Raw genomic sequence first — 27,406 nt, 5'->3', positions numbered from 1 at the left:
AGAGAGAACGTTGCTACCAAAGAAAGGCTAGTGGAAAAATTAAATGTGTTCAAGAAATTAATGAACGTGAAAAAAGAAAAATAAGAAAACTTTGGAAAGAAAAAGCAAGGAAATATCGTAAACAAAGAAAGTTGGTAGGAACTGAAGAATTAATTATAGATACACCTCCAAGCACCTCTTCTCAATTGGATAATAGTAACAGTGCCAAGGAAAACAAGAGTTCTGGAATTTTGAGAGGAAAAAAAACAATAAGAAAAAACCTTATGAACTAAAAAAGCAGATAGAGGAATTAGAAGAGAAAAACAAAAAATTAAATGTTAGACTTGAAAAATATAAAAAAAGATTCAGCAGATCTCAGAAAAGTGAAGAAAAGAAAAATGAATCACCATGAGAAAAAGTTCGAAGAGAATTGAATAGTAAAGATAGAAAAAGCAAATCCAATGTATTTAGAAAATTATTGTTTGCTGAAGCTATTGGCATACAAATACAAACTAACTTTAAAAGCCAAAAATCTCACAAAGTGAAAAAGACAATGCTACAAGTTTTGTCTGGTAAAATTATGAAAAAGTATCGACTACTCAATAAGGTAAAAAAAAAAAACCTCAATCAAAATGCTTAGCAATTATGGTAATAAAACTTACAAAACTGTGTCAAAAAGAGATTTCACAGAAGAAACACAGTTAAATGTTCAGAAATTTCTAGAATCTGACAAAGCAAGTCGCTCGTGCCCAGGGAAAAACGAAACAATTACAAGAAGAAAAGAAAAAAAACAAAAGCGTTATTTAAACGATACTATGCATAATTTGCATAAAATGTTTATAAAAGAATGCCCACAACATCAAACTCTTAGTTATCAAACTTTTTGTCGTCTCCGACCTTTTTGGATCTTATTTCCGAAAGTTTCCTATCGGGAGACATGTTTATGCAAAGTTCACAAAAACATAAAGCTTTTAATAGTAAAACTACATAGTCTTGTTATTATAAATGAAAAAAATATATCTCAAGTTCTTAAAGCAACATGTTGTGATACTCAGAGAGAACTTTGCCTAAATCGTAAATGTGATGCCTGCAAATTAAAAGAAATTAAAATAAATGACTTTCAAGATGAATCTGTGCTACTTCCAAAATGGGTTAACAAAAAAGTTACTATGAAGATTAAAGGTGAAAAAAAAATTTGCCATAGAACAATGGAAGTGGATATTGAGAGTACAAAAAAAGAATTTGTTAATTTTTTTTTCTGATATCATCAAATTTTTTAATCATACATCTAACATTGTACACCAACATCAAATGATTTCAGATATAAAAACAAATTTGAAAAGGAATGAAATCCTAATGCATATTGATTTTTCCGAAAATTACATATGTAAGTTTCACAGAGAAATTCAACCAGCCCACTTTGGTGGTTCAAAGCCACAGGTAACTATACATACTTTTGTTTTATATTGTCATAAAGATATTAAAGAAAGTCCTATTTCATATGGAACAATCAGTGCATGTAATAGGCATGATGCATCAGCTGTTACTGCTCATTTGCTTTCACCCAAAGATAATTTAAAGTCTCTTATACCTGATTTAAAAAAAATTCATTTTCTCATTGATGGTCCCAGTGCTCAGTACAAAAACAAAACAATGTTTCAGTTAATAGGTGGATATTTATCCTCTCAGTTTATTGTGGAGGAAATTCACTGGCACTATAGTGAAAGCTCTCACCGAAAAGGTGCTCCAGATGGAGTTGGAGCAGCAATAAAAAGAACATCTGACAATTTAGTTGCCCAGAAAACAGATATCCCAGACTGTGAAACTTTAGTTTCGGTACTTCAAAAAAACTGTAAGAATGTAATAATAAAAAATGTTGAAGAAAGTTTTATAAGTGATGTAGATAAACAAATTTCCAAAATATTTCACCGTTTCCAGAAACAATGAAAATTCATGAACTTGTATTTAAAAAAGACCAAATAAATATGGAAGCAAGATACCTCACCTGTCTAAGTTGTGGTGATCAATGTAAACATTACCATTTGGGATTAATTCATTGAGAAAGGATAAGAAGCAAACCAAAAATCAATGATTATGTTGTTGTACAGCTGGGATGCACAACCTATAACCTGCGGGCCAGAAGCGGCCCGCGAAGCTTGTTAAATCGGCCTTTAGCAAGTTCTTCAAAAAAAAAAAAAAAAAAAAGAAAATGAATTTTTTTTTTTGAATTAAAAAGAAAAAATCTTTTTATTAGGTTTTTTTTTACTCATCAATGAAACTAAGAACATACTTTCGATATCTTCTTTTCCAACGAAATTAGGTTGCACTTTATTGATTTTGTTACAAATGCTAGAATGTTGATTTTTTTTCAATAAAATAGATATTCATAAAGAGCGAGGTCCTGAGTTTTTATTTCAAAAGCCTCCACATTTTAATTTGTTAATGTTAAGTAAGAGTCACATAATAGTTCATATAGCTTTAAAACGCATGTTTACTTTCATAACAACCTTTATTGACACTTTCTTACATAAAAAATATCCTCCGTTGACTATTGCATCCCCTCCGTGGAGGAGGTGGGATTTTAAATATTTGAAAACTTTTTAAAAATAAAATAGAAAACTTAACCACTACTATAGGGACATAATTTATAAACAAACAAAAACATGTACGCAATTTTTATTATTTTTTTTACTTAGTTTTGTTAAAAGAATTTTTTTGATCTATTTGTACCTTTTCTGTGAGAATGACCCTTATACATACCTCTAATGCAGGGGTTCTCAAACTGGGTGCCAAGGTGCCATAAAAAGAGGTAAGGAGTGCCACGAAGTGTCCGTGGCATCAATATTTATGTAAGATAAGTGCGCCAAGTAATGCTGCACGGTTGACCAGTAAAAGGAAGTCCTCCATGTTTTGATAGTGTAACAAAAATTCAGTAGCTGTTCTTTCATTGTCATCAAAAAGCCTAACTGACAATAAAGCATTATCAACAAGCCATTTTTAACTACCGTACAACAGTAGAAAAAGTTGTTGCAGAAGAGTGATGTCAAAACCAACTGGTCTTATTATACTAGGTAAATCTTGTTTCTACATTGTTCCCTGAAGTTTAATTAGAATTAAAAATGTTGCATATTGTTCTTGAAATCTAAATTATGTAGTTGATGAATTCAAAAGGAAATATTTTGTTGTGTGCCGTCATACCCCTCTCCCCAGGATTTGGCAACTTAGAAAAGTAATTGTAGTACGATTGGACCATGGTTCGCCTTATTAACACTCTGGTGTCTTTATTAATACTACATCAGAGAGTATTTGAGAGGAGGATATGATCTTGCGCTGCTTATGCTGCACATATGTGTACAAATTGTGCTCGGGTGTAGGAAAACCCCTCTGAAAATAACGACTTGTTATTTGTTTACATAATAGAGATGGACTAGGGTGCCGTGAGAAAATTCTAAATCTCAAAAGGGTGCCGCAAGTCGAAAAAGTTTGAGAACCCCTGCTCTAACATATAAGTACCATTTTGTAATATGAAAAATAGGCTCTTGTTTTTTGAATAAATGTCTCCAAAACTAAGATATGGATTTAATAATTTACTTTAATAACTTCTTTTATTAGAATGTTTCTTACAAGATCAGAATATGATCGTGGAGTCAACACCTTCTCTCCGGAAGGTCGTCTGTTTCAAGTAGAGTATGCTATTGAAGCAATCAAGGTAATTGAAAGTATTTTTTTATCATTTTGTAACTAGTATCATTTTGTAATAGTCAATGACTTTCTCTCGCCAGGTTTATGGTTTGGTCATCAACACTTGTTATGATCCAACCATACTAGCACAAATTTTATCTTAACAGTTACTTGCAGCAATAGGTAATGATAGGCTTCTCTCCTCAGTTTTATGGTTGGATTATAAACATTTTTTGTGGCTTGAATTTTGTACTTTGATTTATTATTTAGTGATTTAATACAATTTAAAGTAAAAAAATAAAAATAATTTTGAAAAGATTTATAGCAGTTTAACTGAATCTTATGAAAATTTATTACTGCTATGTATAATTTGTAGATAATTTGAGTCAAAATTAATTTTAACACATTGATACAAATTTTATGAGAATTCATAGCATTTGAACTTGGCTGAGAGGATTGAATACACGTTTTCTTGTGTAGTTGCTGGATTGTCATTTTTTATAGTACATACTCGGGCAGTAATAAGTATGTTTAGTCTGGTAATCAAATCTAGTTTACAGGTAAAAATTTATTTATTAAAAAAAAAAAAAAAACGCATTTTCATAATATAATTATGTATTTATTTTATTGTTTTCATTATTCATGTTTTTGTAACTACAGTAGAACATCAAAAATTTGATCACACATTTCAAAGCTCAAGCTCTCTTACCCAGAAATCTGATTTTTTTCAACAAGAGTTTAAGTCGGTTTTTCCGTCTAGAAATTAATTCAACTTTCTTTGTGTGTATTTTGCACAAGTTCATTCAATTTTCTTTATTTAGTTAAGTGTTGAATAGTTCCTCACAGAATACATAATAGTAATGTAAATATTTTCCCCTTTATGTTTTGTAAACAATGAGAGTTAAATGTTGTTAAAAATATTTATATATTGTATTATTATGTACTTAGCGTAATGTATGTGATGTTTATAAATATTGTATTACCACTTGATTTGATTCAATGACATACTACTCTCCTAAGCTGTATTTTCTTGGTTTTTTTCGAACAAGAAGATCCGAAGTAAGGGAATGGGAGGGGGGGGGGGGTTGAATGTAAAATACATAAGATATCTAAGCTTTTTCAAAATGAACAAATGGGAAATTTGTTTTGAAGATTACAGTACATAAAGATATAACATTATATTTTTTGTAAAACTCTTGGATTAAAAGAGTATTTCTTATTTTTGGCAGTAAATTTGCACCTTTAAAAAAAAGTGGCAAATTTCCCCTTTTTTTTCATGATGAAAGTAAAAAATAATTTTTTTTCTGATGAAATAATTTCTAATTAATTAATATAGGAAGAAAGATAAATGAGTGAGTATTGAGTAAAAGAATGAATGAATGAATAAGGGGAGGTGGGGCACGTTCGTCCGCTTTTTTTACTTATTTTTTATCTCGTCAAAAAATTTAATGAGCGGTTCGATTTTCTACAATAAGTTCCATTAAACACTTCTCAACACAAGAGATTTTTTCGGAAGTGTTGAATTGACAAATATTTTTATATTAATTTTTTAGCGGAACCTCGTAAAGTGAACCAACGTGCCCCACGGGTGGGGTACATTGGTCTGCCTGGTGGGACACGTCAGACCGCATAACTCAAACAACATTTGTTATAATTTTAGTAATAAATACTATCAAACTTTGTAACTACATTATTCTCTTTTGTGTGTAGAGTGAAAAATATGGAGTTTTTTTAAGATCAATATACTAAATTGATTTTAATTGATAAATCATCTTTATTTAAAAACAGCAAGAGGTATTCACTATTAGTACACAATTATTTTTTAAAATTCAAAAGAGAAATCAATTATTGAATATTTTATGAGCAGTGATGTTCCCATCAATTTTTCTGAGGGTATACTCCCAGTAATCTATTATGCACAATATGTGTATGTAATCATATGCATACTATGTCATGATATGAAAATTTTTGAAGCTTGAGGGTATACGCTAAGTGTCTAAAAAATGTTTGAGGGTATACGGTGTATGTGGAGTATACCCTATGGGAACACCACTGTTTATGAGACAATTAATGCAGGTTAAAGTTAGCTAAAGATGCATTAAATGATATCTGGGGATGTAAAAGTGCTACTTCTTGAGCTTTGGAAGTAGCATTTTTATTGGTCTGGGTTTTGGAAGAATAAATCATATGTTACTTTTATGCAAAGTTACGTCAATATTTGCTGGGGGGTGGGGGGGGGGGGGGTGGAGCTCCTTTTTTCTTCATTGCATTGCATGAAACAATTACAAAAAGAAAAGAATCCTCTTTTACTAATGGGTCATTTCACGGCATTTTTGACATTTATGTAGAGTCCGTTACATGACTTTTTTTGCCATAACCTTTTAATTTACTGTTTGTTTTGCAAATTATTTTAATTTGAATTGTTGTGCTGGTTGGAAAAATTCAAATTAGAATAGCAATAGTTATGGCAAAAAAAGGTGACATTACGGACTCTACGTAAATGTCAAAAATACCCTAAAATGACCCTAATAGCATATATTTCAAAAGAAAAAGTGCAATAAAATTAATAGCTTTAAGTTAGCATATTATTGTGTTCTAAAATCAAAATTAGATAATCTTAAGTAAAACAATACTTTTATATTCCTTTTATCAATTATTTGTTTTATTTTGTTTCTATGTGGAATGCTTATTTAGCAAAAAAAAAAAAGTGTTTAATACAAGAACTTTATTATAGCATGTATTGCATATTTTACTCTTAGAAAACAATTGTCTGCAAAAATTTGAAAGTATTTTTGAAAATATAAATAGTAAAAAAGTGCAGATATGAAATAAATCTTTTCGTAAAATTAATTTAGTATAATTTTTGTTTAATAATTATAAAATATATCTTTGCTTTTTTTGGCCTAACTTATTATTATTATTATTTTGAAACATGTATAACATGAAATGAAATGAATGTATAATATACAAACTGAGAATATTGGTATAATTATTGATATTTAAGAGAAAAAAAAGTTTTAAAATTATGTGGGGTAGGTTGATTGGTCCAACGTGCTCCACAAAGAGTGGGCCAACCTACCCAACCTTCTTGGTCTGAAAAAGTGCTTTCATATTTTTTTTCTTTTTGACAAAAAATAAAAACATTGCCAATTATTATGAACTAAAGGAACTTACTTTAAGAAAGGAGTTCAATTATTTTCCCGCAAAATCTTGATGAAAACCATTAAAAAAAAATAAAGTTACAGTTTTCCGAAAATTATTCAGGACTACTGAAATAACACTTTCTGGAATATAATTTGTTCAATATAACTGTACCATGTGATTTCTTTATAGGATTTGTTGGACCATAGAGCTATTTGTCAGTCATAAAATAAAATAAAAACTATCAATAGTACTAAAATAATTGAGACCGGTCCAACATGCCCCATGGTCCAACGTACCCCACCTTCCCCTAAATAAGGGAATTACAAAATGAAGAAATGTGAATGAATTTATTGATAAATGAATACATTGGTGATTTAGTAAATGTTTGAATGAGAAAACGAAAAACAATATTTTACTTTGCCCTGCTTGTACTTGACTAATTGTACAAAATATTTAAAATACAAATAAGCTTAATATTCACTAAATAAATACTGCACCGAATATTAGAAGGTCTCAAATAGTATTTAAATTGTTAATAACAAGTGAATGAATTTATTGATAAATGAATACATTGGTGATTTAGTAAATGTTTGAATGAGAAAACGAAAAACAATATTTTACTTTGCCCTGCTTGTACTTGACTAATTGTACAAAATATTTAAAATACAAATAAGCTTAATATTCACTAAATAAATACTGCACCGAATATTAGAAGGTCTCAAATAGTATTTAAATTGTTAATAACAAGAATTTTATCAATTTATAATAACAAAAATAATCTTTGACTCACAACAAAATATTTCACTGAGTATCAATTTTTGAAAATTGCCTGTATTATCATATGCTTTAATTTTTGGTGGTATTTGTTTCCTGATTGGATTAGAGTACAAGCGCTACGGCATAGTTAAAATATTACTAGATATTACTAGATATGTGTTGTTAGTAAACATTTCACCATTTCACTTGCCCCACATTCCCCTACTTATGGTCGCAATTGGTTTTCATTTTTCATGCTCTACTATATTTTAAAATTTTTACTAGATAAACACTATTTAAGCTGTGTGATGGAATTATATCAGGCTAGCTTCAGCCCCAAAAAAATGAAAACAGCATTGGCAATCAATGGGTTAAAGTAAAAGTTGATGCAAAATATTTTCAGGAGGTTTCATCATACTGAATGAATCATGCTTAAAATCATTTATCTTTTCTCAAGGAAAAAATACTGCTAACCTAAAAAGTACCATCCTTCAATTTTAATTTGCATTGTTGTTAAAGTATGTTTTTTTATATGATTTTATGTATGGTTAAAGTATGTTTTTTATATGGTTTATTGGTATAAATATATGGTTTTATTCACATTGTTATCTGCTTTAGCTTGGCTCTACTGCTATTGGAATTCAAACTAATGAAGGATGTGTCCTTGCTGTGGAAAAGCGAGTTACTTCTCCATTAATGAAACCTGTAACTATTGAAAAAATAGTGGAAATAGATAGACACATTGGTAAGTTACCAATTTAGCTCTCAGCATAGATTCCTGTGTATCCGAAGCAAATGTACAAAATTATTTTCTTTGAATCATTTAATAATTTTGAAAAAGTAAAGAATATCTTTTTATTTTATAAAATGTCACATAATGTACGTTGTGGAACTCCAATATAATAGTGTACAAATTTTTGATTCAGTAATTGTATTATTATTATTTTTAAACTAAGGCTTTGTTGGAATATTGATCCAAACAGAGATCTCATCGCATTGAGAGAAAAAGAGTAAATCAAGGAAAAATACAATATAAAGGGAATAAATAAACACAAAAACAAAGTCAACTATGGGAGAATAACATCAAACAGTGGGTCAGCCTCAAGGATCAAGTGACAGGGAAAAAGCAGGTGTCCTTAAATCATACGGTTTCTTACATCCCAATATCATATTTGTGTTGTTATATTATTTTATGTTTTAATTTCACAAAAAGTTAAAATGTTCCCTGTGATTAGAATAATTTTGTAATGCAGTTGAACTTGCTTAAAATGAGCATGAAGGGACCACAATATTCACTTGTTATAACCAAGTGCTCATAAAAAACGGGTTCCCATAAAAAATCATACACATTTCTCTGGTTTGGATGATTGTTTTTTTTTTTATTTTGGGGCAGTGCAAAGAAGTTGAATAATTTGCTTTGAACTGTCTTTGTGTTTCATTCTCATGTTATTGTTCTTTTGAGAAACATTACTAGCAAAAGAAACATTCTCATTTACACTCCTGGTTTAGAAAATAGTTATTATAACATCTGTCGTTATTATCGCCCCCCCCCCTTTTTATTCATCGCCTGCATTGGCTTAAATTTGAATTTTAGTATTCTCAGGAGTAAACCTCGGAAGAGATAACATTGGTGACAATAAATATATAGTTCCCAAATGCTTCTCTGCATCACAAATTTTGAATAATGGTCCGTCATCACTTGTTTCAGAATCTCTGACCCATCCCTAACTTTAGGTTAACTTTGGAATGTTGAAGGAATTTTTCCAAGAAAGGATAAGCTCAGCTGGAAGTCAACTGAAATTTATAAATTGCAAAAATGTTGCTCGTTTTAAACAGGGTTTGCTCGTTAAAAGTGAGTTATTCTCCTATGGATGTAACATTGTACGAACCAAATATTTCTGATTTCCTCATTAAATCTGAGTTTTCGTTATATCTGGGCTCATTAAAAGCAAGTTAAACTATTTTATTTTGTATTCAGTAAATTACTGCCTGTTAGCCAGGGCTAAAGCAGAAATACATGAAATACACTGCCAGCTCAGTCATTTCCAGCCGAGGACTGCAGTTTCATGCTTATTAGCCTCTTGGCTTCTTAGGCTCTTTAGGTTTTTATTTTCACATATAAGGCAGTGAGAAACAAAGGGGTGTAAGTGGACATTTTCAAGTTTTGAGTAAAACGCGTATAAAGATTTCGTCCTAGGTAGGCCTTCATTGAATTTTTTTCTCTAAATCATGCTGTAGAGCAGCACCTACCAGGGCTACTAGTACTATCTCTTGCCCCAGGACAGAGGAGGGGTCCACCTATCATTTGTACTGGCTATTGCCAAATTTTTAATTTTGCCACTTGCATCCCTTTGCTTCTCACTACCTCATATGAATTTGGAGGAAAAAAATGATATGTGTTTGAAATTCAATGTATATCTTTGAACTATTACATTGAAATTGCTAAAAATGAGAAGGTGCAAAGACAAGTATATTAGAGAGCAATTGGATTGTTGTAATTGTTTAAAAACATAGATGTTTAATTTTTCTCTGAGTACTACAGAATAAATTTTCTGAAGTGTTATTATTCATCTGATTTATTTTCATAATTTTGTTATTTTAAATTTCTAATTTTGAAACGCATGTTACAAATACTATTTCTTTTACAGGTTGTGCCGTAAGTGGCTTGATGGCTGATTCCAGAACAATGGTTGATCGTGCTAGAGTTGAAGCTCAGGTTTGAAGATTGTTGTTTTTTTGCGCTATCTAATTCTTATTTTTGTTTCTTTTTACAAATTAAAAAAAAGAAAAATAGTAATTTAAAATACAAGTGTCTTTAGGGTTAAAGCTAAAGATTTTGTAATAAATATATATTTCAAGAATTACATTTAATACTTTCGTCCATTAAAGATTTTTTTGAAAAAAAAAAAAAAAAAAAAGACTTCTAATTCTACTCTTTATTTATTATTTTTGAAAAACTTTGGTATGCATGTCAGGTGCAGTGTGGCTCTGATAAGTTAACTTCGAACTTACTACAGCACAAACTGTTCCAGTTGTTAAAAGAAGGGGGAAAAAAGACTTGTATTGCTGATAACAGTTATTAGAGTTGTACTTCTCCTCTTTCAAGACAACTATAAATAAGCTCATCCAATCACTTTATCAGAGCCGGACTATATACTCGTTTGGTTCATTTTGTTGTTTATTTTTTAAAGGTAAATGATTAACTTTGTTTATCACTGATCGCATATTATTAGAATGAAGATTAATTAAAGTCTGATTCTTTGAGGATTAAAATTTTTTTGTCTAAAGCTATGAAAATTGCCAAAATGAAGATCATTTAAGACCAACGAAGACAACATGATAACTTTGATAAAATCCTACTTCATTGAAAAATTGATAAAAACTAGTCAATTTCAAAGATTTAAATAAATGGTCAAAATTTAAAAATGGTTGAAAATGTGGAGTATATTGGGATTAAAACTTCTGCATATATTCTTTTTTTAAATGTTGTGGATATTCCCCCCCCTTTTTTTTTTGCAAAATGTCAGTTTGCAAACTAGCTGCTTAGTTTTATTGAATAATTTAAATAACTTCATTTGCAGCTTTTTATTGATAATTTGAATGATATGACATAACTGCAATGTACCATACAGCCCCTGATACTCGCTGGTGAGATGAATTCACTTTATCTATCAGTTTGTTGGCACTCTCAGCTTCAATGAGATGACATCTGTCTTCAGCTTGGTTATTCACTATTCCAGGCTGAGGACTTGTAACGAGAACAAAACTTCAGCCTCTGGATGTGATAACCGGGCTGTCTGGTATATTGCATGTGGATCTGCCTTAGCCATTGGCTTAGAGGTGGTAACTTACTGCTAAATGATCAGGGTTCGAAAATATCATGATATCTTTATCTTTATTATATTATATTACTAATAATAAAGCTGAAAGTCTCTCTGTCCGGATGTCTGGATGTCTGTGACGCGTATAGCGCCTAGACCGTTCGGTCGATTTTCGTGAAATTAGGCACAAAGTTAGTTTGTAGCATAAGGGTGTGCACCTCGAAGCGATTTTTCGAAAATTCGATGTGTTTCTTTTTTTATTCCAATTTTAAGAAAAAAACTATCATAAATTACGAAATTATCATAATGTGGAACCGTAACATGGGCACAAGCCAATTGGCGAGATACGAAATTATCATAACGTGGAACTGTAACGTCGGTACAAGCCAATTGGCGAGAAAATTCACCATACATTATTTGTAAATATACAGGCAAACCAAAAGACCTTTAATTTTTCTATTACTGGCGAAGCCGTGCGGGTGCCACTAGTTTTAATATATATCGGATATTTTGATATCTATCCGATGTTTACGATCAGCACAAACTAAAGCCTTCAAAATAGTAAATGCATCCTCAGATCACTCTTTATTTTTTTATATTGCTATTATTGCAATATGCAGACTTAAGGCCAGACTTAGATAAAATGAAAAGCTTTCTGCAAACACAAATCCTAACAGGAAAATTTTCTGCAAATAACTATTTTGCCTCATTCATGCTTTATTTATACAAAAATATAAAAGGGGGGGGGAACTTTATTTATTTATTTATTTTCATTTATTTATTTTGCAACAGAATATAGTTTATGCTTACTTTTCACTAACTGAAGAAAACTGCTTAAACTATTATTTTTTGGCTCAATATCAATCACATGATCATTATTATTATTTTCATTTTACAGTGAAAAAGTTCATGTAGATCTGACAAAACATGAGCTACCTGCTTTTTACTTAAAAATTTTATGAAGATATTTGATTTTGTACACAAATCAACAAAACTACTTATTTGTTTGAAATTAAGTATTTCTGCAAAAATAAATACCGTATTTTCTGCATATTATCTGTTAAAAAAGTTTTAAATTAGTGCTCCTTCCCTCTCTCTATACACCAATGCATTGGAACTCAATTTACAGCAGGAGAGATCGTTCCGTAGTCTGTAAAGTTGTTTATTTTATGTATTTGAATTTTCCTCTTATGCGATCCAGGCTGTGTAAAATAAAAAACTATACAGTCAAAGTAGGAGCAGTCTCGACTTGACTTGCAACCATTTACTCCTTTGTCTTTTAAGTAATTAGCGTACTATAATCGCGATTTCAAGAAGAAATAATTATTTTTGAGATTAATTTTGCATAAGATTTGCAAGTGGGGTTTTTAAATTTTTTTTTTTTTTTTTAATTAACGTTAGTAGTGAAAAAAAATTCTGCAGAGCCAAAAATTTTCTGCGAACACCGTTTGCGCGTTCGTCTATATTATGCAAGACTGCTTAAGGCATTATTTATATCTAATATTTCGTTTTACATTTAATGGAATTAATTTAGTATTAGCTGTTTCATTCATTTTTCTTTCGTTAGCTACTTTTACACAGTTATATGATTCAGAAATAAAAAATATGCTTTAGTTGGTGCACCGTCATAAGACATTTTCTTTTTTTCTGACCAACGTTTAATATTTAATTAGGCACTTTGATTATGAATTTTAATCGTACATTACGAATAATTTTATGAATATAAAATTAAAAAGGAATATTGTATTACTTTGTTATATTAATGATGTATTAATACAACTTAAAATGTAGTAGGTAACATTTTGGTTACTTTTAAAAATAAATAAACAATATTACCATGATTAATACAATTTTTACATTGAAAATACCGTAGTTGAAAAAATAAATATCAAAATATCACGATGTTTTCAGAATAAACATTGGATATATATTGTGATATATGGATGCTTCACTTGCCAAATCGATTAACTCCATAAAACAGAAAGTAAAGAAAAGTGATGAAGAAGATTGTGTTATACATAGGAGTAAATAGGACCTCGTGTTACATTTTCTGCCATCACGTGGTCATATAGAAAATATTAAGGTGGGGGAGCTCAGATATTTTAACCATGGTTTAGCATGATATTTTCCCCATGAAAACCAATTTCAGGACAGATTAGAGTCATTTTAATTAGACATTTTTAATTACTTATTCATTAATGGCTGAAGAAGAAATATTTTTAAGTTTTTGCAATGAAAAAATACTAAAAACAAGGAAGTTCTAATTTCTAAGAGGGAGATCAATCCCCCCCTTGCCCCCTTATATGGGCGCCTTGCATGGTCAGAAATGTACTGAACCAAAATTTTAATATAAATTAACATGCTAATCATTGATTGAGCATTATTAAACCAGAAATTAAGATTTTTTTAAAAAGTGGAGTTAATCGATTTGGCAACTGAGGCATCTCCATATATTATGATGTACATCGACTGATATATATCAGCCACCCCTGTAAAATGATATGACTTAATTTCAAAGCACATTCATTATACTTAGGTGATTTGATTTCTGATATAGCAAGAAATGCTCTCAATTTTTCTTTTTATTATAATTTGTATTGCAAAGTGATCTTTAAAAAAAAGCTTTCTTTTAGGATTACTTATCATTGTTTCGCTAACATGTCAATGGCTTATCACATTTGTTTTTCAATTTTAGAATCACTGGTTTGTTTATGATGAAAGAATGTCTGTAGAAAGTGTTGCACAATCTGTTTCAAATTTAGCCATACAGTTTGGTGACAGTGATGATGATGGCAATGCCATGGTAAGATCATTTCATACAAAATTATTTCATGATTTAGTAATGTGATCCCCCCCTCCCTTTTTTGCTGATGTAACAGCATTTTTTTTTTGCTAGTGTAACAGGAATCATTTTAATAATCTTTATTAAATGTATTTTTTTATTCTCTTCAATCTGAATACTAAGATTATGAAATTCCTCGACTAATATTTCAAAAATTTTAAGTTATTTTTGTGTTCATTGTTAAAGGTGGTAACACAACCTGAAAAACCTGAAAATTAGGGAATTATTTGACAAATTTTAATTTCTGGGAAAAATCAGGGTATTTAAAAAAATTCTAATAATATCAGGGAAAATTAGCGTTTGCAGTCACCAAATCGGCTAATCTTGGTCGTTTTCCTCGCTGGAATTTTCTTTCATTGAGCAAAATGAACGAAATAGCGTTTTTTCTAACAAAACACCTCAAAGGAAGAAATGAAATTGGGAGAAATAGCATTGTAGTTAAAATAGTCTACGTTGTACTATCTACTGTTCAGGAAATAGTTTGTTGTATGCAAAATCAATAGCAAATGTTGAAAGTTTGCCTCTCAATTATTGGCTGAAAAATCATGAAAAGGCAGTACAAAACTTGCAAAAAAAAAAAAAAAAAACTGACACATGTTTCAGGGTTACAAGGATTCTGCCCTTTTATGTGTGATAAAAGAAACCGGACCATTCAGATATTGTTGCCCTTAATCGAATGTTTTTTATCCATTACTTCCTCTTTTTACATTGATAAAGAGGTTATTTGCAATCCAGATACACGTCTGCAATTATTTTTGTAAATTTTGTGCCACATTAATGTTATTCTTGTGAAAGTCACAATTGTAAAATCAGGGATATTTTAGGAGCTCAATCATTGAATACCGGAGAATGTCATTTCCCAGATTTTGTTACCACCATCAGGAGTCTGGTCAGAAAAAATGTAAGTCTTTTTAAGGACCCTTCACAAAATTCTAATTCATTAAAAAGGACCTTTCACAAAATTCTGATTAACCAAAAGGACCCTTCACAAAATTTCAATTGACCGAATCAGACCTATAATGCATTTATTTTTTAATAAATGAGTATGCAAACAAGAAATCTAATCTATATTGATAGATAACTTTTGTTTACATGTTGAAATTTCACAAAAAGGTTCAATTTTTCACAAATTTGTTTTTCAAATTCACAAAAATAGAACCATGTGAAAAAATTCTAGACAGATCCCTGACTATGTTGTTGATTGTATGGAGGAAAAAACATTAAAATATTATCAATATAAATTGTAGACGGCTGTTTTATTGTTGTGTGGATTTCATGATAGTCTATGTTAGATAGAAGAAAATGCTAAGAGATTAAATTACTTCTGTACTTTAGCTTGAACTAAAACAGCTGATCACAGTGAACACTTTTATTTGATAAAATAGACTGAGTGCATAAGTACCCGAACAGATGGTTGGGAGACCTCTTACTCAAAGTGGGTTCTGAACCTGTAGGACATGTTTGGGAAAAGTGCTACACTGATAGATCAACAATAGCCCCTTTTGGCAAACCCTTGCCAAAACTCAAACGCGGGTCTTTTGCATGGAAACGCTTACTCCTGCCAAAAAGCACTTGCTGGTTTGAAATACTTTGTTTAATAGGGGATTTTGTTTTTGAGAGTGGTGTGTGAAATTGTCACAGTTTGTGACAGGGAGGAAGGAGGGGATAACAAGAAGCTTTTTTAAAAGGAAAATATGAATAATAGCGTGACCTGACTAGCAGAAGAGGGGTAAGGGGAAATGTGACATTGTGACAAAGGAGTGAAGGGACAAGGTGTTGAAAAAAAGTGATATCATATATATGAACAGAGAAAATAAATCAGAACATGAAACGTACATCAGAACAGAAAATAATTCAGACTAAATCAGAAAATTTCCATTTTATGGTCATTTATGTGACTGTTGTTTAGCCAATAATGTTAATGTATCTTTTTTAATGATATCTATCTTGTTTCATTTTGTTTTGCTTTAACCACTTATCTGCATTTTTAAATTGCAGATAATTGACAAGTTTTTATAAAGAAATATTTTTTGATTCTGTTTTAGAGCCGTCCTTTTGGAGTTGCAATACTATTTGCTGGATGTGATGCAAAAAGTGATCCTCAATTGTAAGTGATCATGTAGGAGATTATTAAAGTATTTTATTTTAAAAACTGAATGCTGTTCTGCATACAAAGTATTAATTAAAAAAAAAAACATTTTACAAAACTGTACAAACTTAACATTTAGGTTTCTGTTTTAATGATGCATTGAATATTTTTGTTTGATAACATGAATATTATTATATTAGAAATAAAATGTTTAAAAATAAAGCTACCTACAGTTGATCACCGTAAATAAAGCACATCTATTTTTGCCAAGACGGTTTTTACTGTTTTCTTCCATGCATTTTTCCAGTGTTTGTACAGGTCATGGGAAGCCTGGAAAGTCACGGAAAAAATAAGCAAATTTCAGACCTGGAAAAGTCATGGAAAATTGAAATTTCATTAAAAGTCATGGAAATTTATTTAAAGTCATGGGAGAATGTCCTGGGCAAAGAGAAAGTAACTAGCTAAAAGAGCATTAAAAATCTTGAGTGATTTAACAGCATTGCACATAAAACTGGAAAATTGAATGATCCCAAAAACAAATCTGAGTTTAGAAATTTCATTGCACCCACTTCTGTAGCAGATGCTTGTCCTTTTTTCACGATGTGATTTTATTGCTTAGACATCACTCATTTTGAATTTTCCATTATTTTCAACACATTTTACATTTTATATTCTGTAGTAATGAACTTGCATGTTCTCGATTTTGCGATGCCTACTCAAAAAACGTAATTCAATTGCATCTGAGTTTGTTTCAATCACTCGTAAAAACTTTATTATCAAATTTGTCAGAATTTCTCTTAATTTGTTGAAGGTTTTGGAAAATAAAGATCTTAGTCAGTCAATAGAATACAGAAATAGGGGAATTCTGATACTCTTAAACAGTAGTACCCAACATACAGCCCTCAAAACTAATCTATGTGACCCACTGCTACGTTCAAAGTCAGGAATCAAACACTATTTTGTGGAATTTAAAACCTATTAATTTATATGGATTTGAAAATGTGCGAAGAAGTAAACAAGTACATTTGAATCAGAAGCTTTATTTGCTACTGAATGTTTTTTTAAAAAAATATCTGGTTTAGACACATGAATTTACTTAAGTATGTGTACTTCAAAGAACCAAAATACTGTCAAGTTATGTGGATGTTTAAATTCACTGTTGACAACTTTTGAAGCAAATTTATTGAAACTTAGCAATGACTTATTCAACCTTATTTCTTCCATTCATTATTATTCTGCCCTTTTATAAAAAAAAATTATTAGACCTTTAAGCCTCATTGTATTGCATTCACTGTATTTTTACTTTACTTAAATTTATATAATGAAGTCAAGTAAGAATACCTTTGTTTTTTTCGATGTTCACTGATATTTTTTCACAGTAAGTGCCAGTAGGTGCTTCAATGAGGTAGTGGCATTTACATAGAAGTTTTGCTAATGCCATTTCCAAAAATTGATATTAAATAGTTCTATTTTCTTCATGTAGCAAGGTCATGAGAACTTTTATGAAGTCGTGGAATTTTTTCATCCATATGGAGTATAAAACCTGTTTTTATCCTTTGGCCAAAGCACCACCTTTGGAACCAACCCTAGCTTTATGTGAATAAATTAAACTGTTTGGTTTGCAGGTGAAAAATTAGACTGTGACGAATAAATCAGATATTTTGTCAAAGTTAAATCAAGGAAGAGGAACTTTTAGCTTTTGATAATCGATCCTCAGATTATCTGATAGGACTTATAAATGAAAGAGAGATGCACAAAGCAATTTATGTATAATTCTAAATTTAAAAAAAAAAAAAAAGTCTTCTGCGATTTTGTCACAAAATGCAAAGTTTCTGCATAAATGTATTCTGGAGAACTCATATTCATTTACATTTGTCCCGCAGCCCACTTGGCTACTGTAAACAGGACAACCTAGTGGGCATGAAAGTTTTTCGCCCTTTCGCGGAAATCAACCTTTTTTAAAGGTGTTTTTGAAACCAATCTAATATATGTGGAAAAATAGTGACCTAAATTGTGGATGGGGATAACTTTTGAAGTATAGTTGTAGACGTTTAAATGCCTTTTCATTATTTCAAGCACATATAAGTAACTGTTTGTTAAAAATGTATTTGTTTTTAAACATGCCAACATGTGCATTGCTGAAAATGGCATGCCATGCTTCAGAATTCAATCCTTTTGCACCCTGCAAATATATCAATTTCTTCTGCAAGTTGAAAACTGTTTTAGCACGTGCTACCTTTAATCTTCTCATTTTAATATTTATTTTAATAATGTATTTAATTTTCCCTTTAATTTTTTTGATGCATTTCATAACATCCTGATTTATGTATCTAACTCTAACTGTGCATGTTCTGATTGCAGTAATTTTTTCCAAACTTTTACTTATATGAATAAAATATGACAACGTATATAAAGTACAAATTCAGAATGAAAAAAGGTTAAAAAACCAGCAAACAGCTGTTTCGGCACTCTAAAATACAAGTGCCATCATCAGTGCAATTAAAAACGAAGACAGTTTCAACCCGACTAAAACACAGTCGAGGCGAACAATGAGAACAAAGTTTTCGACTACTTTTTATGTATTTTACTTATATGCCTGACTTAGATATTGGGCCATGGGCATAATTTGGGGAAAGGATGTTGTGACATTGGGATGAGTTAGGGGATATTCCAGTTGCAATCAAAGCCGTTAAAAACAGGTACCATGAAACATTTCCCATGAAATATTCCCTCCCCAGAATTTTTATTTTCTGGGATTTGCCACTGTCTCATGTTCATAAGGTATAAGAAAACTTCCCTTGAATTAAATTGCCCAGATGTGTTGCTTTGAACTTTATTTCATTCTTATATATATATATATATGAACCACCAATAAATGTTAGCTGCTTTTCTGAATCCCCCCCCCCCCCGTTGAATGAAAGGACAACACTGGCTGTAGTGACATGATGGAAATGTCTGTAGTGACTAAGTTGGATGAATGTAGTAGCAACTTGAAGGTATCAGGCCTTACAGTTCAGGATTTTTAAAATAATGATAGTTTGATTTTATATGTGGGTACATTTTTTGAGGGTCATCTCATTCAATGGAATATCGAACCAGATCAAGTATGCTCTGACTCATAATCGACAAAATTTATCAGCAATGAATAAATGGGGGACCCTTGGCCCCGCCTTAGTTGCCCAGCCCTGGAGCTACCCCTGGTTCCAAAGTCAACTTTTGCTTCAAAAACGTACATGTTGATAAGATTTTTGCTTTTATAAGACTTATTTATGATCTACTCACTGGAGCATTGTTCATAATCGCATGGGTCCCAATTTTGAGTGAAAATCTAAACATTACCATTAATTGACACAGGATTGAATGTTTTATATACCTAATGGAAAGTCCTACAAAATTTGTAATCAGGAAAATGTTTTACTTCTGCTTATGAGTCCTACATTGTATTATTCTATGAAGTACACAAACAACAATAGCATTATATATTATGTTCATTCTTATTCTGATGATGTATATTGATAAAATATGTATGAAGATATTAAAATTACACCTTTGTTTAAGCTTTAATGTAACTTTAATTTTAACTTTAGGTGGTGCAGTTGGAAACTGATATATATATATATATATATATATATATATATATATATATATATATATATATATATATTGCCTGTCTGTTTAATTTGGCTTCTTGTTATTTGAAGCTTCTGAGTTCTCGTTTTTAGTTCCGTTAGTCTTGTTTTGAACTTTATCTCTTGAATCTTGAAACCTTGACTTAATATAATGAACTTTAATTTTGTTAGTATTATTTGCAAACGTTTTAGTTATAGTTGCTTTTAATATTTTTAGTAAATGAAAGATGATTTTATGGAATGTTTTGATTTGTGAACTGAATCTGCAAATTTCTGAAAATAGCACATGAAGTTACGATACACCTTTGTTCTTTTGTTTTCTTTAATGTCTATTCTTTTTCGAATTGCACTTAACTTACAAGAGAATAGATTTTTTTTTTGTATAGTTGAAAGATATTTGAATCCTACTTATGCATTAGTAAAGTTATTTCTTTTATTCCATTTTCAGATTCCATATGGATCCATCTGGCACATATGTTCAGTATGATGCTAAAGCAATTGGTTCTGGTTCTGAAGGTGCTCAACAAGCTTTGCAAGAACAGTATGATAAGGTAATATTCAAGTTATGAATTAGAAAAGATGTTATTTTAAGTTTTTCTTATACACATTCTTAATTTAAATGTATATACTAACTACTGAAAGAATTTTTTTACTAAAAGGTGTTCTAATAATGTGTGTTTTTTTTATTGTTATTTTAAAATGTTTTTTATTCATAAAGTAAACTCCCAATTATCTGTAGTCTTTCACTCTTTCTAAAAAAAAAAAAAGCAATGGTTAACCGAAAGTAGATAATTTCACCCATTTTAACTTAACAAATAGAAAACTTGCCTATCTTTCTCTTTCCTCTCCCTTCCAATTACATTGATCATTTCATGGTCACTGAAACCTGACTAGCTATTTACTGCCCACTTAGAAATCTGATATAAACCCTAATGAGGCAGTTCCACGTGTTCTTATTTGCCAACATTTTTTATAAGGTTGACATCATCAGCAAAAATATCGATGTTCCTAAACCGATTTTGATAATCTTATTAATAAATATTATAAACTGAAATACTCCTACAACCCTAAAACTAAACTTTGTGGAACACCACAATAGACATCAGTCCAAATAGAATGCTTGCCTCCTCTTTTTGTTTCCTCCCAGTGAGCCAGTATCCAACCCAACTTAAAAGTTTTCCTTTCTATTCTAAGCCAGTTTGGTAAGAGCATCAGTCGGTACTTAATCAAAATCTTTTTGGAAGTAAACATAAACATTTACATTACTTGCTTTTGCATTCTCAAAACATGGTAAACTATCCATGCTGATGAAAATGGGCTATACTTTAATAAATGGGTATAATGGGTGTGGAATTCTCAGGAATATTGGCCTTTTTTCTCATCAAGATAATTTCTCAAGACAAAAGTGTAAAATTAATTTAGAGAAAAATTTAAGCCTTATTGCATGTTTGGGTGAGTAAAATTTCTTATGTTTTGCAAAGTTTGGCTGTCTCTGTTTTCTGTAACATTTTCTACGCTAATTTCCCCCCTTCTTTATGGTCAAATTTGATAGATAATAGTAAAGTAATTGTTAGAAGATATTTCTAAAGTAATTGGGGCAGGCTTCATAGAAAAATAACTTCTAAAATAATGCCATAACTCAGCCATATTCATTCAAACAGTCCCCTAAGGCAACAGTCCCCTTCTCAACCTTTTTTTCTTCACGACACACTTGTTCGGTGTCTCGATCCTTGGGACCCACTGAACCAAATTCCATGTATCTATATGTACAGTATTTTGATCATTCACTAGACAAAGTAAGGAAAAGAAAATACCAGCGTTTCCTAATGGAGATAACAACTAATCTTTTAAACATTTGGAATGTTTAAAATATTTAAGAAGTTTCTTCAGAAATTGAATTAAAGTTCACATGAATTTTGGTGCCTAGCTCACCAAATACAAAACTAAATAGAACTAAGACACTTGTTTCTTTCTTGAGAGGCAGTTGCGCTTTTTATTCAGCTCTATATTGGGAAGAACTCCACGATGTTATTAAACCAAGGATCTAGACATGATATTTGTTGTTCCTGAAAATTGACAATGCCAAGAATCCCACATCACAAATATATGTACTTTAAAATGGTAACAGTCACAGCTCATATAGCATGATCAGAGATTTTTACTTTTTTTACTAACAGCCAATTCTTTTGCTTCCAATATCCATTTGCGTCCAATTACCAATATGAGTCCAAGACACTTCACGGAAACCAAGTTTTAAGGAGCGGTCACTCTTGATGTCTATAAATTTTTCTCATGCTTTCAAAGCAAGCTCATCGCTGATGCGTCAATGGATCACGAACCTGTCACACTGTTTTATGCTAGTCAACTTGAAGTGTAGCTTGAGCACAAAATAAAGGCGGATAACCTTGAAGCAAAAACATCATTTGCAATGGGGTGTTTGTTATTATTTTGGAATAGATAGGATTAGCGAGACCATGCCTCTTACATTAAGTGCTTTCTGGCAGATTCTACCTATTACAAATGATACAAATGATGTTTCACTTCAAGGTCATCTGTCTTCTTTATGTGGTCAAGCTTTTTTTGTTTTAATGCTTGCACTTGAACCATGACAAAATATTCTGCCACCGCAAACTGATCTGGAAAGTTGGAAGTTTGTTTTTGCATTCAACATTAACCCTTCTACATTCCTCGTCATTGCAACTGCTAAATCACTGCAAGAGCTTGTGAAGTTGTAACACTGGATTTCGTTGGCCGAATATTTCCTCTCCAATGTTAAAGATCCCGGATAATTGAATAATATTTATCAGCTTTTGCAAATAATTTTATTTAAAATTTTTTAAATAAATTAGAAAAAAGTTTAGTAAAAAGAATTGTTAACATAAAAATATAACAATAAAACATTTTTTTTGCCTTCAACAGAATTGAAAAAACTTCTATTTTTTCATCAAAACATTTCCTCCATTCTATCTGATTTCTTTTGTCATTGCCGTTACAAAAAACAGCGCAGTCGATACTTAAATTAAATAACACAAAAAACTATACACATTTCAGATGATAATAAATTGAAAAATATTAAATGTAAAACACAGCAAACGAGAAGGGAGAAAAGGACTTGGGAAAAGTATTCCCAAAAGATCTTGAAGCAAGCAATCCACTATTACAGAATTCTTTTCAAAAAATGTTGTACTGGAATAAGGTACTAAGACAAACATTTCATAACTCAAGTTGAAAGTTACTTTTTTATAATTTTCATACGTACAAGAAAAAAAGGTGAATAAATTAGTAAACTATTTTGTTGTTTGCTTAGCTTATTTCTAAAAGTTATTACAAATAACATTAGTTATTTCCTTTATATAACTATTGATTTATAATTATTACGTTTTAAGACAAATGTTGTCAATTTAGAAAGGTAAAGAAATTTTCCCCACTTTATCAAATACCCCGCTTAATCAAATAATATTTCTTGCAACCGACGATATTCGATTAAGCGGGACCACAACTGCATATTATGGCGAAAAAGATAAAAAAATTTCACAACACTTTTAAAAATACATATTTAATAAGAATATGAGACATTTAAAAAATTTGCAAAGGAACTGAAATCCCATGCATTAAATTTAAATAGAAATGGGTAAAAACATCACTATTTCCATTTTAATCATAATGAAAACATTATTAATACGTTCTTTATAAATATGAAAAATATCTTGAAATTTTAACTAATACTAAGTGATACTTTAAAAATACATTTTCAGTTTAGCTGCAAAATACATTTCTATAAACCTTTCTTTTGTGCAAAAATAAATTAAAGCACTTTTTATATCGAAACTATAAAAAATATTTTCCTTTTTTTTTGCAAAGTTAAAACCCAAAAATTTAAAACCGAATAAAATTAAATAGGATTCAAACAATAGAAAATAATAAAAGAGAAAAGAAAAGAAAAGGAAAAGAAAGAAAGAGAGATTTATTGAAATTTACCGCCAATAAAGCGAAAAACTCTCAAGCGAGAACCAAGGGTTACCATACACCCCGCTTGTAAGAAACATTGTTTGTTCTTCGTGTTTCTTAAACTTGGAATCTCTCGTTCTCCCAGAAAAGGTCAAATATCATCATCGAAGTCACTTCAGGAAGGTTATTGGACTGTCCTCTCACGAATCCAGCCTCCATTGTGTATTGAACGGATTAATTAATAGATTTCAAGGCTTTAAATGCAGAGCTTACTATGTGCTCTTAGTCTTAACACAGAACCTCGCTCGGAGTGAGTTTCCGTGCAGCCATGTGACGTCACCTCAAGCTGTGCCTTTTTGCGTGTGGGATTTTTAAAAATTCATTAAAAATCAGTCGTGTTTTAAAATATGACGTCAGTCAATTTCTGAGTTTCGCGGGTCTGTTGACAATATCTAATAGTCAAAATAGTAATATTTAATAGGTTACAACTTCTCTATTGTTATGTTTAATGAAGGATAAACTGGTTAAATAAAAAGTTTGGAGTGCTACTAATATAATCTTATTTCTGTTGAACTATTGCTATATTTTATGCTTTGGTTTATTTAAGCAAAATTTATTTTGGGTATATGTTTGATCCAATATTTGTGTCTTTTTTTTATCAGTCAAAAATAATGACATCTTAAAATTGTTTTTATTTGCAGAGAATGACCTTAGATGAAGCTTTAAAATTAGCATTAAAGATTTTGAAACAAGTGATGGAAGAAAAATTGAATTCATCAAATGTTGAGGCAAGTATTTTGAAGTCTTCATTTATTTTAAGAATAAGAATGACATTTCTTGATAAAAGCATAACCTTCTGTTTAAATAAGTGTTTTAAGAGGGAAGAAAATGTTTTGAAATCCAAGCTGGAAGACATTTTTGGTGCTAAAATTCATATAGCATCTATCTAGTTATTTTTTTTTAAATATGACTTGCTGTGTCTAAAACGAAATTGCTTGTAGCTTCATCGGTAGTTCCAAATAACAAACAAATGTAAAAAGTAACTTTTTATTAAAACTTGAAAGAGAATGAAGAAAATGATTATTATGAGTATAATCAGTATTATGAGGGCTGGCGGCTCCCTTCAACTGTTGTAACATAACATAAAGATGCAAGACAATTTGCTTAAATAGTAGGTGAGGAATACGCCCTCTTATGGCAATTCATAACTGTCATTTTCAAAAAGTTCATCCAAGTCACTTTAACTTGTCCACTTAAAAAAATGATACACTTTTATTTATTTATTTTTTGTAATTTTGAAAATATTCCAACATTTAATTCATGGAAACGTTTTGACTTCAAATATTTAGTGGAATCTGAGCAACTCTCGGAGATTATCATCAACTATTTAGAGTTAGCTGTTTTTCTAGAGATGCAAATGTTTAGCCAAAAGCTGCCCAAATATTGGCTACAGAAGTCATTAGTGACATTCTAAAATGGGGCAAAAGATACCCTTTTAACTACAAAAATTTTACTCTAGTTTTTTTCCTCTCCTAATTAATTCATTTTTTTAGATTTTTGTTATTAAAACGAAAGTACGCTGACTTTAAAAAAAGCTTCAACTACAAAAGCAAAATTTCAATTTTAGTTTCAGTTTATTGAAACTAACTTTGTTTATTTTGGTTATTACATACTTGATAGATCATCACAATTTTTGGTTAATGTTCAAATTGAATTTTATTTCTTCAGTTTGCTCCCAATGGAGTTTAAATTTTTGAGTTTGTCACAGCTTTCAAAAAAGCCTTGGTTTTCAATATTTTGTAGAAAAAAGATAAATTGCACAAATCTTTAAAAAAAAAAGTAAGAGAAAGTCACCTTTTTCTACAATTACCATAACAGCATAGGAACGGAAACCTCTAGTTTCATCTTAGTCAACAATTCATTGCATCACATTTTGTGTTCCATCTCAAAGCCAAACTGCTGTATTGCATTTTCATTCCTTTTGTCATCATAGAATGATTCACATTCACAGGCTTTAAGAGCTTCTAAAAAAAGCTCTTTTCTTAAATTGAATTGTTTGTTTCAAAAACCAGTCAAAGGACAAAATTTCTAATTTTGAGAAACCATTTATATTATCAGATTAAATTATTCAATTGCAATTACAACACTTTTTCTGAATATATATACATTTCAGTTTAAAATATTGTAATCCTTATTGAAAAGTTTACGATAAAGATGAAAATGCTTTTTTGAACTTATAGAGCTTATTGCTTGACTGGTTTTTGAAATAAATGGTTAAATTATTGTGCATCAGTTTAAGACCCAGTTGAAAATCATATAATGTTCAGGTAACTCCAAGAAAGCTCTACCTTTTCTTATAATACCGTAATAGTCTTAAAAATCGGAAGAATTTTTTAGGAAAAACATAATACTTGAATTACGTGGAAATTAATGTCACATGTAATTTTCGTTTATCCTTTTTAGGTTGCTACTGTCACAAAAGACCAAGGCTATCATATGTTTACAAAAGATGAAGTTGAAAATGTCATAAAAGGAATAAATGTTTAAATTATTGTCTTGCTGTCTAATGTTCTGAATTGTTTGAGATATTGTTCTTAATAAATAACTTTTTATAAGAAAGCATTTGAAATTTTTTTCTGGTATTCTTTTTGAAAATAGAGCTATGTTGTTAAGTCCAAAATTTATGTGTCTGTTACATTTATGAGAAAATGTTCAGAAATAGGCTATTAGATAACAAATAGAACCGGTGGGATAGAACTGACTAGAGATGGTGTGAAGCTTTGGCCTGGCATAATAATGAGCTGTGATGCAGAATTTAGCTTATATATAACTATTTTGTTTATTTATTTATTTATTTCTTTTTAAGTTATGTATTATTGTACCTTAGAGTAAAACCTTAATTTTTTGCAGTCATTATTACATAAAATGAATTCTTTTAAATTAAGTGCTATTGCACCTTATACTAAGATCTAATAAATTTTATATTTGATTTAAAAGCTTGTGTGTATCGGAACCAAAAACTATTCACTAATTGATAAACATCTGCCTAATTTCAAAATTGCAAAGAAATAAACAAGCTACATTACATTATATTTTGTTTATAATTACATGCACAGTTTTCATTGTTTTAAAATAAAAGTATTAAAATATTGCATGGAACTTTCTTTAAACGTTTCTAGCTATAAAATGCCCACAATCTTTGCTGACAGTACGAATTTTAAAATTGCACTTTTTTTGAAAGTGCAGTAATAATTTTATAAGAGCTTATCTTAGTACAAGAACAGGAAATATGTATATAGTGGAACACAGTTCAAGACTCAGGAATTTTCTAAGTGGTTAGCAACCATTAGACACAAAAAACTTAATGTCCACTACTGCAGCCCAGTTTTGAAGAACAAAATGGGGAGAGGGGGGGGGGTGTCGTTTTTACTACTGTCATAAAAAAATAAATAATTAGAACTTTGCACATTATAAAAGAGAATTTTTTATACCAATTTATTGAAGTGCTGAAAATTTA

The 27,406-nt window shown here is 30.3% G+C and overlaps 1 protein-coding gene across 1 annotated transcript in view; it reads left to right on the top strand.

Moving 5' to 3' along the window:
• Window positions 1-26,495, top strand: part of LOC129225844 (proteasome subunit alpha type-5-like) — a 30,071-nt gene extending 3,576 nt beyond the window's left edge. The window contains exons 2-9 of the mRNA XM_054860366.1: window positions 3,592-3,688; window positions 8,179-8,305; window positions 10,209-10,276; window positions 14,077-14,184; window positions 16,269-16,330; window positions 20,390-20,492; window positions 24,591-24,677; window positions 26,353-26,495. Of these exons, the coding sequence (XP_054716341.1) occupies window positions 3,593-3,688; window positions 8,179-8,305; window positions 10,209-10,276; window positions 14,077-14,184; window positions 16,269-16,330; window positions 20,390-20,492; window positions 24,591-24,677; window positions 26,353-26,436 (735 nt within the window). The 5' untranslated portion in view covers window position 3,592 and the 3' untranslated portion in view covers window positions 26,437-26,495. The remainder of the gene's footprint in view (window positions 1-3,591; window positions 3,689-8,178; window positions 8,306-10,208; window positions 10,277-14,076; window positions 14,185-16,268; window positions 16,331-20,389; window positions 20,493-24,590; window positions 24,678-26,352) is intronic.
• The last annotated feature ends 911 nt before the right edge of the window (window positions 26,496-27,406 follow it).

Source organism: Uloborus diversus, chromosome 7 (genome assembly GCF_026930045.1).
Source record: "Uloborus diversus isolate 005 chromosome 7, Udiv.v.3.1, whole genome shotgun sequence".
Taxonomy (NCBI): Eukaryota; Metazoa; Arthropoda; class Arachnida; order Araneae; family Uloboridae; genus Uloborus; species Uloborus diversus.
This window is presented reverse-complemented; position numbering and strand designations above follow the sequence as displayed.